The sequence below is a fragment of the Lissotriton vulgaris genome, chromosome 1_1 (genome assembly GCF_964263255.1).
Source record: "Lissotriton vulgaris chromosome 1_1, aLisVul1.2, whole genome shotgun sequence".
Classification (NCBI taxonomy): Eukaryota; Metazoa; Chordata; class Amphibia; order Caudata; family Salamandridae; genus Lissotriton; species Lissotriton vulgaris.
In genome coordinates this window covers 1,486,234,943-1,486,248,427 of record NC_141685.1, presented here as the reverse complement: position 1 = coordinate 1,486,248,427, position 13,485 = coordinate 1,486,234,943, and the positions used below count along the sequence as shown (strand labels likewise).

The 13,485-nt window shown below is 48.3% G+C and overlaps 1 protein-coding gene across 1 annotated transcript in view; it reads left to right on the top strand.

The window, feature by feature from the left end:
• FAM185A (family with sequence similarity 185 member A) overlaps nucleotides 1–12,189 on the top strand; it is a 128,039-nt gene extending 115,850 nt beyond the window's left edge. The window contains exon 8 of the mRNA XM_086967352.1: nucleotides 12,046–12,189. Coding sequence (XP_086823478.1) covers nucleotides 12,046–12,176 — 131 coding nt within the window. The 3' untranslated portion in view covers nucleotides 12,177–12,189. The remainder of the gene's footprint in view (nucleotides 1–12,045) is intronic.
• The last annotated feature ends 1,296 nt before the right edge of the window (nucleotides 12,190–13,485 follow it).

The window sequence follows — 13,485 nt, the reverse complement described above, 5'->3', positions numbered from 1 at the left end:
GGATTATACTATACAGCATCCAGGCATCATTGCTCTCCATTAAATGAAATGTAATGGTTTTTCTCCTCATACAAAGTATACCCTATTTTCCCTATGTTTCTTTCTTTGTTTCGTATTTTGTATAAAAGTGGTATCTTCGCTGGGTGCCTTCCGATTTCTCTGAGGTTTGAATTCATCGTGAGGTCATCCTCCGGGATGTAGACCTGAACGCTGTGTACTTGTGATCTTTCTACCACACAATAAAAATTATTGATTCTAAAATCCTTTAACCTGCACTGTACCTAGCAAAAAGGACAAACAAAAGGGCATCTTTAGGTGTTTAAGATGTAAGGGGTCATTCTGGAGGAAGGTATTGAGTGTTCTTCTTATCAATCTAACCTCCACTGACCTATGATAATAAAAGAGTACCAGAGGAAGCTAAGGGCATAGGACCTGGAGGAGGCAAGAGATCTCAAAAAAGAGGGAAGAAAATCTAATCTCCATCTTTCTAAAGCTCAGAGATGACACCACCTGGCTTTTGGTGTAGGCTCACCTCCACTAGTTTATCGACGGTACCTGTTCTGGTGTTTAGGGAGGGACCTATGAGTTATTCATAAAAATCCAAACTGAAAGCCTGGGAGGAGAGAATAGTAGTTTCCAAAGGAGGGGCTGTGAGACTTGGCCCTTTCCCCAGAAATTTTTCGCTTTTTATCCCCTGTTAATTTAGGATGTCCCTATTGAAACAACAGTGTGTAGGCCTTGGGTGGTGGAGAATGCCCTGTGTAGTTTAAAACTAGTGTTAAAATGCAGGTACTTCCTACCCCTAACATGGCCGCCACAGACCACTGCTGCAGCAGCGTGGTTTAGTGGGCGCATTCTAGTAGCCAGGGGCTGGCTGGAACCCTCAGGCAATGTATCCATCTTAGCCTGCCAGCCTGTCCACAGGTAGAATGGTGGAACCTCCTGGAAGCCTCTGGAACCTTCTGGGAGAGGTGAGGTGACACCAACTGCCACTACCAACTGTCAACTGGCAGTATATAAGGAAAGGGAGGGAAACTTTCCTGAGGAGAGAAGCTGAGGGGAAGACCTGGGGAAGTACCTACGCAGGAGGATAGGCAGTGGGGGTCAGGGCAGGGTCTTATGATGCTGGAATGACAGGGCCTAGTGTGCTGCTTTACAAGTGTTGAGGTATCCTGTTCCCCCCCCACTGACCTAACCCCGCGGAAGGGAACCCCCAGGGACCACTTGAAGGGAATGGCTGAGAAGAACTTGGAACACCAGCCACCAATTTATCCCCCCTTCAAGGAACCAGAAAACTAAGCAACTAAACTAAGGGCGCAAGAAACATCACGCCAAGAAGAAACTAAGCCACCACAGGACTTTTGAGGAACTACCCAGGTATTGGCGCTGCGTCGCTCCCTGCACTTCCTGACGCCACCTGGGACCTCTTTGGCAACCTACCGCTGACATGTGGACTGTCCTGTTCAAACTGGAAATGGCTTTCACCTAGCTGAGTTACTAGTGTAGCGCTTTTAAAAGAAACTGTCCAGGCGCTGTAGCCTGGCAATCTGTTGATGGCCTAGGCGATATCTACTAAGCGCTGGCTCACTGAGCTGGTTGTGCTACCTGCCCTGCCTACCTAGCGCTGTCCAGCTGTCCCTGTGAGGAGCGCTGAGGTGCTGGAAGTAGTTGTTCCCTTGACAAGCGCTATAGACTGCCTGCCTGTGAAAAGCGCTGATAATTGCTCCCCTCAAAAGCGCTGTGAACTGAGACTTGTACCCGGTAAAGCGCTGCGAAGTAACCTGCCAAGCGCTGTTAATTGCTCCACTGCTGACCCCTGAAAAGCGCTCTTATGTAGCTGTGCCGGTGAAGCGATCGGAAGTAGTGGAAGAGCGCCACTGATCGCAACCTTGCCAAGCGCCTACCTGTAGCGCCTAGTGAAACGCTGTGCTTTGCCCCCAGGCGGGCCCCAGTGCCAGGAGAGGGCCGCCTCAGCAACCGGAGGCGTGAGGGAGAAAAGGCGCTGTGTCTCGGCGTGACCTGGGGCCGCTGTCACCGCCGCGGCCCGTCCGGAGAGTGAGGGATTCCAGCGGAGCCAGCGCCGTCATCGTGACCCCCCTCGGCGGCCCCCGTGTGCCAGGAGAGGGCCGCCGTATTGTAAGCCTGAGGAGGCCTCCGCGCATTCAGTAAGGCCGCGTTAGGCCTGAAGCAAGCCTACCCCTCTCACGTGATGGGGGCGCCGCGTCATAGGCCGCGCCCCTGCCGGAAGCCGCTCCACCATTGGCCTCTGCCGGCCGCGCTGTGATTGGCGGCCGGCACTGCACTGAGGAAACCTACGTGGAGGAGACCTCCTCAGGAACCCGAGAGAAGCCAGAGCTCGTCGCGGAGGGGGCCGGGAAGCCTGAGAGCCCCCTCCGATTTGCCCCACAACGCCGGAACTGCCTCGCGACCGGCGCTGGTGCTCTGTGGCTGCTCCCTGCACCGCGCCCGGTCGCGTGAGGCTCCAGAACCTGCGCAAGGGCCCCGGAGGGCCGAAGAAAAAGGTAATCCCCCAGGGGAGGAGGGCGGAAGGCCGGGTAAGGCCCCGTGTTCGCCCCTCCCCGGGGGGGAAGATGTCACTGGGCCCCGTTGGCCCTCATTAATTGCTGAGAACTGGTGACTGGGTCCTGTTGGCCCTAATTAATTACAGAAGCCCTTCAGGCATGGGGACTGGGCCCACGAAGGTCACTGTGGGTCCTCTGCAGTAGGAACCTTGTACTCCTGCAGTGAGATAATTATTAAATTGGGCTGCATTGTTGATGAATGTTTTTCCCTTGCCTTATGGGAATGTTCCCTGATTAATAGGAGCAATTTACTGCTCATTCATGCACCAACCGATGTGTAGTTTGCCTAATGAAAGGTTCATTCAAATATGCTTTGAGTAATGCTCTAGGTAATGGAATGGTTATTCCTCCCAAGTGAAACTGGTAATTAACTGTCTGGTTAGTTTATGACTAATGAAATGTTCTGCCTTTACTCTTATGACATGTATATTACTGTCTAAGGCACTGTTATCTGAATGCTGTTTGCTACCTCAGGAAATGTTTATACTACATAATTACATGGTTCCTGGGTCATATGTCATGCATACTCCTGCCTAATGCAATGGTTCCCAAAGACCTCTAGGTATATAAGGAGATGGTTACTCCCATTTGAGGAGAGGTTTATTCCTGATTAATAGGGATAACGCACTGCTATTCCAGCCTCAGGTGTTGTGATAGTTTACCCTAGTTAAAAGAAAGGTTTATTCTTACCTGATGAAATGGGTAATGCTGGTTAAATGAAATGTTTTACATTGACTTCTTCAGGAAGTCTTTCCCCTGCGTAAGGAGAATGATACCTTTGACCAATAGTCAGTTATGATTCATCATTTATTTATTTATGAGATGTTTTACTCCTAATATGGGAGAAGAGTCATGCACAGCTAAGGTTTCCTCTGATGTGATGTTTCATATTTAAGGAAAGTGGAAACCTACTGTTATTTATTGAAATGCTTTCTGTTATAACTCCTTAATGTATTTGATGCAGGTGCTGACCAGGAGCAAGGCATAGGTCAGGCCTGTGTTTTACTAAAAATGTATTTATCCAATATTTATTATTTATGAAATATCTAATATTTATTCAACTGAAGTTTAATGCCAAGTGTTGACACACAGGTACCTGAAAAGAGAGCTATGAAGCTAATCTTATGATGAATTCCTAATACCCTGATCCTGCTCTACCTTAATAAAGTTAACTTGAGTTTTTACACAAGCTCACTGGAGTGGCGTCCCTAATTGCGTGCTCATGTTTCTGACTCAGTGGTTGCGTGTGCTGTATGGTCGCTTTACACATAAGCTTTCGGATGCCTACCCGCTCGTGCCATGCTACCCTAGGGGACTGGTGACCCCAGTTCCAACATATTGGTGTCGAGCGGTGGGATCCAGGACTTGTGACCATGCAGCACCCTCCATTGGGACAGGGTGCACAGCAATTGGGCTGCACAATTATTGTGTGTAAGCCAAAGTAAGTGACCCCTCCATTGTCTAGCCTGTAGAGTGTATCAAGATCTGTTAGACCTAATCCTGTCACCCACATCCTGGTATCTTTTCCCAGATTTATCTGAGTCCCCACCTGGCATAATGGAGTTTTGTCAGGGGATGGGGTGCCTGTTGGGCGGAGGGAAGAAGGAACTCCGTACCACTTTGGGGGCACGGGTAGGAGCCCACCCAGAGGGGAGAGGGGATGGGGAACAGGAGGGGCAGGTCACACCCAGGGAGGCGGGCACACCAGAAGACCCAGGCCTACTCAAAATTGTTGTGTCTGACAATGTGCTACCGGGAGGATGTTCTGGGGCAGGGAATAGAGTAACTGGGGGTGTGCGTCGTCTAAGATGATAGAGCATGAGAGGGAGAGTGAGAGCCTTGCAATGGATGAGAGGAAGCTGGTGCACAGGCTTCAGCTAGAAGAGTTAGAGCTGAAGGCCTTGGAATTATGTGTACCAGGTGCTCTTAATGGTGGCAGCGTTCCCGAGGTTCGGAGTTTAGACCAGTCACAGAGTGTAGGACCTGGACTGGGGTTTCAGGATCAGGAATTGCCTGACCTGGAGGGTGGGGTACCGGTGACTAAGGACCCTACCAGAGTGACTCTCAGGGGTACTACTCCAGGTGGGAGGGTGCGGAACCTTGGGAGGGGGTGCAGAGGGAGGAAGGACTCTCCTCTGGCACCGGTCCAGCCACAGGGCGCAGATCCTGGGTTGGGTGGCCAGGTTCAGGGGTTGCCTGACCTGGCGGGAGGAATCTCTGTATTCAGAGTTCCTCCGGTTGTGACTTCCAGGGGTACCTATCCAGGTGGGAGGGTGCGGAACCCTGGAAGGGGGTGCAGAGGGAGGAAGGACTCTCCTCTGGCACCGGTCCAGCCACGGGGTTAAGATCCTGGGTTGGGTGGCCAGGTTCAGGGGTTGCCTGACCTGGCGGGAGGAATCTCTGTATTCAGAGTTCCCCCGGTTGTGACTCTCAGGGGTACTACTCCAGGTGGGAGGGTGCGGAACCCTGGGAGGGGGTGCAGGGAGAGGTAAGTCTCGCCCCTGTCACCAATTCAACTTAAGGGTTTAGACCCTAGGTTGAGGAGGAGAGTGGAAAAAGGTACCACGGGCCTGGGGCGACTGCCCCCCACTCTGAGAGAGAGTAAGGGCCAGAGACATCTGGATTGGAGGTCTGTCCTGGCCGCATCCCACTAGGAACACCAGTGGGGTGGTTGGATTAGCAAGGATGTCATGGTGGTATTGGGCCTGCGTCCACCTTTTTCCGCCCCAAGCAGGGAAGCCCGTCAAGGGAATGATCAGTCTACCCTGGCTTTTGGCTGGGGGGGAGATGTGTGAGACTTGGCCCTTTCCCCAGAAATTTTTCGCTTTTTATCCCCTGTTAATTTAGGATGTCCCTATTGAAACAACAGTGTGTAGGCCTTGGGTGGTGGAGAATGCCCTGTGTAGTTTAAAACTAGTGTTAAAATGCAGGTACTTCCTACCCCTAACATGGCCGCCACAGACCACTGCTGCAGCAGCGTGGTTTAGTGGGCGCATTCTAGTAGCCAGGGGCTGGCTGGAACCCTCAGGCAATGTATCCATCTTAGCCTGTCAGCCTGTCCACAGGTAGAATGGTGGAACCTCCTGGAAGCCTCTGGAACCTTCTGGGAGAGGTGAGGTGACACCAACTGCCACTACCAACTGTCAACTGGCAGTATATAAGGAAAGGGAGGGAAACTTTCCTGAGGAGAGAAGCTGAGGGGAAGACCTGGGGAAGTACCTACGCAGGAGGATAGGCAGTGGGGGTCAGGGCAGGGTCTTATGATGCTGGAATGACAGGGCCTAGTGTGCTGCTTTACAAGTGTTGAGGTATCCTGTTCCCCCCCACTGACCTAACCCCGCGGAAGGGAACCCCCAGGGACCACTTGAAGGGATTGGCTGAGAAGAACTTGGAACACCAGCCACCAATTTATCCCCCCTTCAAGGAACCAGAAAACTAAGCAACTAAACTAAGGGCGCAAGAAACATCACGCCAAGAAGAAACTAAGCCACCACAGGACTTTTGAGGAACTACCCAGGTATTGGCGCTGCGTCGCTCCCTGCACTTCCTGACGCCACCTGGGACCTCTTTGGCAACCTACCACTGACATGTGGACTGTCCTGTTCAAACTGGAAATGGCTTTCACCTAGCTGAGTTACTAGTGTAGCGCTTTTAAAAGAAACTGTCCAGGCGCTGTAGCCTGGCAATCTGTTGATGGCCTAGGCGATATCTACTAAGCGCTGGCTCACTGAGCTGGTTGTGCTACCTGCCCTGCCTACCTAGCGCTGTCCAGCTGTCCCTGTGAGGAGCGCTGAGGTGCTGGAAGTAGTTGTTCCCTTGACAAGCGCTATAGACTGCCTGCCTGTGAAAAGCGCTGATAATTGCTCCCCTCAAAAGCGCTCTGAACTGAGACTTGTACCCGGTAAAGCGCTGCGAAGTAACCTGCCAAGCGCTGTTAATTGCTCCAATGCTGACCCCTGAAAAGCGCTCTTATGTAGCTGTGCCGGTGAAGCGATCGGAAGTAGTGGAAGAGCGCCACTGATCGCAACCTTGCCAAGCGCCTACCTGTAGCGCCTAGTGAAACGCCGTGCTTTGCCCCCAGGCGGCCCCCAGTGCCAGGAGAGGGCCGCCTCAGCAACCGGAGGCGTGAGGGAGAAAAGGCGCTGTGTCTCGGCGTGACCTGGGGCCGCTGTCACTGCCGCGGCTCAGCCGGAGAGTGAGGGATTCCAGCGGAGCCAGCGCCGTCATCGTGACCCCCCTCGGCGGCCCCTGTGTGCCAGGAGAGGGCCGCCGTATTGTAAGCCTGAGGAGGCCTCCGCGCATTCCAGTAAGGCCGCGTTAGGCCTGAAGCAAGCCTACCCCTCTCACGTGATGGGGTCGCCGCGTCATAGGCCGCGCCCCTGCCGGAAGCCGCTCCACCATTGGCCTCTGCCGGCCGCGCTGTGATTGGCGGCCGGCACTGCACTGAGGAAACCTACGTGGAGGAGACCTCCTGAGGAACCCGAGAGAAGCCAGGGCTCGTCGCGGAGGGGGCCGGGAAGCATGAGAGCCCCCTCCGATTTGCCCCACAACGCCGGAACTGCCTCGCGACCGGCGCTGGTGCTCTGTGGCTGCTCCCTGCACCGCGCCCGGTCGCGTGAGGCTCCAGAACCTGCGCAAGGGCCCCGGAGGGCCGAAGAAAAAGGTAATTCCCCAGGGGAGGAGGGCGGAAGGCCGGGTAAGGCCCCGTGTTCGCCCCTCCCCGGGGGGGAAGATGTCACTGGGCCCCGTTGGCCCTCATTAATTGCTGAGAACTGGTGACTGGGTCCTGTTGGCCCTAATTAATTACAGAAGCCCTTCAGGCATGGGGACTGGGCCCACGAAGGTCACTGTGGGTCCTCTGCAGTAGGAACCTTGTACTCCTGCAGTGAGATAATTATTAAATTGGGCTGCATTGTTGATGAATGTTTTTCCCTTGCCTTATGGGAATGTTCCCTGATTAATAGGAGCAATTTACTGCTCATTCATGCACCAACCGATGTGTAGTTTGCCTAATGAAAGGTTCATTCAAATATGCTTTGAGTAATGCTCTAGGTAATGGAATGGTTATTCCTCCCAAGTGAAACTGGTAATTAACTGTCTGGTTAGTTTATGACTAATGAAATGTTCTGCCTTTACTCTTATGACATGTATATTACTGTCTAAGGCACTGTTATCTGAATGCTGTTTGCTACCTCAGGAAATGTTTATACTACATAATTACATGGTTCCTGGGTCATATGTCATGCATACTCCTGCCTAATGCAATGGTTCCCAAAGACCTCTAGGTATATAAGGAGATGGTTACTCCCATTTGAGGAGAGGTTTATTCCTGATTAATAGGGATAACGCACTGCTATTCCAGCCTCAGGTGTTGTGATAGTTTACCCTAGTTAAAAGAAAGGTTTATAATTACCTGATGAAATGGGTAATGCTGGTTAAATGAAATGTTTTACATTGACTTCTTCAGGAAGTCTTTCCCCTGCGTAAGGAGAATGATACCTTTGACCAATAGTCAGTTATGATTCATCATTTATTTATTTATGAGATGTTTTACTCCTAATATGGGAGAAGAGTTATGCACTGCTAAGGTTTCCTCTGATGTGATGTTTCATATTTAAGGAAAGTGGAAACCTACTGTTATTTATTGAAATGCTTTCTGTTATAACTCCTTAATGTATTTGATGCAGGTGCTGACCAGGAGCAAGGCATAGGTCAGGCCTGTGTTTTACTAAAAATGTATTTATCCAATATTTATTATTTATGAAATATCTAATATTTATTCAACTGAAGTTTAATGCCAAGTGTTGACACACAGGTACCTGAAAAGAGAGCTATGAAGCTAATCTTATGATGAATTCCTAATACCCTGATCCTGCTCTACCTTAATAAAGTTAACTTGAGTTTTTACACAAGCTCACTGGAGTGGCGTCCCTAATTGCGTGCTCATGTTTCTGACTCAGTGGTTGCGTGTGCTGTATGGTCGCTTTACACATAAGCTTTCGGATGCCTACCCGCTCGTGCCATGCTACCCTAGGGGACTGGTGACCCAATGTAATTCTCCAGCAAGTATTTAAAATGAAATTTAGAGAATCAGTAACTAAATAAGGAAGGCGAGACATAAGAAAAAGCATGCAACATCTGCATTGTCCAGCAAAAATGTATTGCCTATTCAAATTACTGGGTGAAATATAATATATGTAGAAGAACTTTTCTGCAACCCCATCAGTTGCCAAATAGTAAAGATCCAGATTGGCGATCTTTTAAAGCCGAGCTGTGGCTCTTGAATTCCAAAGTAGTCCTGTGCTCATCCTGGCTGTGTAGTTGACAGTATTTACCATGTTTGAATAGGACTGGGTCAACGCTGTCATGACAACTGCTGGTAAGGAGAAACAGAACTTACGGGGATTGTTTATGGCATGTTTCTACGTGGAGCCCTTCTGCAACTTGCAAGAAGAACACAGAGCGCAGCTGTCAGAGATGCCAGCCATCCCTTTGCAGTATGAGGCAAGAGGAGGGTAGCCCTAGCTCCTAACCGTGGCCAGGTGGGGGTTAGGTTTACACTAGTGCTAGCCTGAAGCACTGTCATGTGTGTCAAAGTCCTCCAGGGTGAGCCAATGGGGCAACAGAGTGAGACACAACAATAAAACCTAATATGGTGCATTTGTTTTTTATGAACCATTATAAATGTGCATGCAAAAACTCCTCTTGTCTCATCTGGAGAAGGTTGGGGAGATTTCTGCCCATTGTTTCCCTTTTCTGGGTTTCGTCCACGACGCACCACAAGATGTTTGGTTGAGAAAGACCTATTGTGAATTTATAGTGGGCTTAAAGCCTTCACATTCCTTAGCATTTGGTGGCCTTATTTTCACTCTAATTTACTTGCTTTTTACTTAATGTCTTACCTTCCTTTTCTTGTGTATGCTCTTTCTATGGAGCATGGCCCACAACTCCCCCCCCCCCCCCTCCCAAACCCTTGTGCTGTTTTGTTCTCCACCCCTACAAGCTTATCTGTAGAAGCACAGTAACATGGATATTTTAGCTGGAATATGACTGAATCCTGTGGAAAGTAAATTAGACTTGACCAGCGTTTTTCTTTACATTCTGACACTCAGTTAATCTTTTTTTTATTCTGTTTGGCGTTTCCTGAGTGAAAGGTATTTGAAACAATTACCCACAACCTTTATGAAGATTTGTAGTACTGAATTTGAGGTACAGTTTTTTTTTTAACAACAAATTTTATTGGTTTATTTGTTGAAAAGACAGGACACAGCCCTACAATGACCTGTAGGAGAAAAAGTATTAACCTCACGAAAGTACCAGTATTTCTACAAATTTTCAAACATGCAGGTGGTACAACTAAACAAACTGCAGACAGCACTCGATCTCAAGACCATGATATATGACATATTTGCATAGGGATTCATTAACAGATGGTGTAGGAAAGTCTGATCAAGGAGCATTTGGGAATATGGAGCACCACTCGGGGGTCTGCGGGTGGTAGGCGGAGGAAGCTCGATTCCTCGATATGACGCCCATCGAGTCCAAATTTTCCAATGTTTTGCAGGGCAGCCACGAGCTAGAAATACTGCTATTTCGGCCCCCATACATCTATCCAGTTCGGTCTATCATTTGCCCAGGGTCGGGAGACGTCGCTTTCCATAATTATGCGATGTCTCTCTTGGCGATAGAGAGAGCCAGAAACAGTAAATGTTGCTTGTAATTATTACCCCCAATGTCGTCTGTGCTGTGTAAGAGAAAGAGTCGCGGGTCGAGCGGGAGCTCCCACGAAAGCACCTCATTGAGGCAGGACCGAATTCTGCACCAAAAGGGTTGCAACTCTGCAACTCCATACAGTGTGCAAGAATGTCTCCTCCTCCTAGTCACACCGCAAACATGTAGGGGACTGGAGAACTCCCATCCGCCAGAGTCTAGTCTGTGTATAGTAAGCCCGGTGCAGTACTTAAACTATATCAAGCGGTATCGGTGGAAACCGCCGCACCCCGCGGGCTCGCGATAACTTCAGCCCAGTCGTCGTCTGTCAAGTCTGGAATGTCGGCCTGCCATGCCAGTCGCGTCCTGTCAAGTGTTGTCAGTGTGTGGGTCGTCAGGGTCTGGTATATTTGTCGGATCTTGTGAAGGCCAAGGTCGCCCATTAGTAGAAGGCCTTCGAATGGGTGGAATTCTGCAAGGGTCTCAAGCATGTGAATCTGGGGAGTGAGTGCATGACAAAGTTGGAAGAATTTGTAGAATTGTGTTTTATGTAAATCAAACTCCACCTATAAATAGCTGGAAGGATTTCAGTGTAGTACCCCGTATCACATCGCTGAGGGTCTAGATCCCTACTAGATCCCATCCCTGGTACCCCATCAAGGCGGCCACAGGGCAGAGGTATGTACCCTGCCATAGTGGGGTTTTCTGGGTAAACTTCCCGTTCCAACCCATCTGTCAGACTTTAACCCGCCACAGCTGTATCACGACTTTACCGGCAGGAGGCATGAAATCCAGGTGTGTGGCACTATATAGGAGGTTGAGGTACAGTTTTGATGTACTATAAGATATGTTTGCTTTTCCTCCAGGATTTTGAAATGTTTTTTCTTTTACTGTTTTTAAACAATTATTTACAGACAAACATTAGCAATACTCATTTTATCTTGGAGGAAATATCATTTGTGTTGGTCTAAGATTGTAATTACCATATGGTCAATGGACGTGGACCAGTTACTGTTGAAGAAAAGTCATGCACAAACAAATGGTTCTGTTCGATGCGCTTCATCACTCCGCCATCAGGCCCATATTTCACAAATGAACTTTTTCCTTCAATGAAATAGTTTATGGAGCTGCAAATTTTATTCTCAAAATGTTTAAAAATCTGTCTGAACATCCAAAAATGAATTGAGTTTACAATCGAAGTTTTCAGGCTGGTTTCGTTTCCCAGCAAAAAAGGCTGTTGCAACCTCTTCTGAACTGAGGGATCCTTATGTTCAATGAAATGCATTGAGAGCCGCTAATATTATTAGTGCTGTATAACTTTAATTTTTTATATGTGTAATAATTCAACTAAGCAAAAGCTTTCTAATTGAATTAGCTGGGATGCACACATGTGAGCTACTCAGAGGTAGTTGGAGAGCTGCAGTGGCTACTGGTTGGAGACCCCTGGGTGGACCTAGCTACAGAGACAGTTCAGTGAAGGTATTCTTTATTCAGGAAAATAAAAGAAGAGGCCCAAATGGGGTGTGCTTTTGTCAGTGATGCAGTAAAGGTTCTGGGCGCATTTGGACAAGTTGCACATATGCTATTGCGCAAGAACATTCCTTAGGTCTTGCTGTAAAATTGGGCTCTGCTATAATCCATCGTGATTGAAGTGTCTGTCATGGCCGTAATGTGTCCTCTGTTTGTCGCTGTTGTCTACTGCCATGGATGTGAAGTCCCCTTGCTAATGCTCTTCTGTCCTCCTTTCCTTCAGCGCACATGAATGAGATGAGCGAGAGAGAACAGTGGATTCAAGCCAGCACTACCAGCGGCAGAATATCTCTTCAAGTACAGAACTGGTTTCAGTCTCTTAAACTTGAGACAACTACAAAACAAATAAAATAATTTCTCACTTTTATTATTGAGCATTTTATCTTTAGCTTAGTTCTTAAAGAATTTGAAAACCAACAAGGCATATCACTAAGCCACTGTGCAAGCCTGTTTAAAATGCATTGTTTTACAGGTAATGTCCGAGTTAACTATTCATCGTTGCTAAACATGTGTACAGCCAATTGCTTTTCGCCGCTTCCGCACTTCATCTATGTATAATTCTCGAAATCTGATTTACAATGCGTAAGCATCATACAAAGAGGAGGTGATTCCAAATAACAAATATATCTAAAAAAGAAAAATGTTAGTTCAAGACCCCACCCTGAAGAACTTTTTTATTTTGTTGTTTTGACTCGTCCACAGTCTCTCGTTCTGTTATTGCCAATAGACTTCGATGGTTTCGCTACCGCCCATTGTTTGAAGCTATAATGACCTTGGTATAATGACCTTAGGACACAGACTGGATAATGAGGGGTCGTTTCAATCCTGCCTCTCAGAGAAGCCCCAGCTCTTGTCATCACTGAAGCAGCTGGAAGTTCGTTGTTGAAAGGGCGCACCAGCAAAATTGAGGCTTTCTGTGATGCTCCTGGCGAGTGCGTAAATTAAAGTAGCGTTGGAGCTCATGTGTGAAACAACCAAAATCTGTGCACAAGCTAAGAGGATGAAGTGAGCAAACTCGGGAAGCATCCAGAAGCCGATGTATGAACAAAAGACGGTGTGCTTGCCTTTGACTAGGCATGTGTGGAAGGTACATATTTGGGGCCACACTGAATGAGAGAATCCAAAATGGCGTCTTTGCTTCACCATTTGCACCCAGGCACTAATGTACACAGCAGAGCGACGCAGAGTAGATCCTGCCTTCAGTTTTATTGCCAAAGAAGCCACCACTACACAAAAATTGCAAGAGAAGTAAATGTATTTCGAGGTTACTGTATTAAGATCAAAGCGTCAATGTTAGCAGAAGATGTAATAATGCGGAACTGCAATAAGGGCTAAAGGCTAGCTGGTGTTTCAGTCACTACGTACTATGCTGAACGAAGGTCACAGTGCTCCAGACAGCTTCAAGGCCTTTTGCTTTAACACTGCTTACCTCCAAAGTTAAGGTTGAAATGTGGTCACATCATAGTTGTGTATTCTACCTGAAAGAAAATGAGTCGCCAAAGAAGTATGTGGCCCCATATAAACAAATACTCAGGACAACCCAATTCTTAGGTTTCCTTATTACATGGAGATACAAGATAGGTTCTGATGAACTGTGAGTCCTACCTTTAATGATACAGTGACTGCATCATGGTACCTGGGTTTACGTCAAATTAGGGATTGA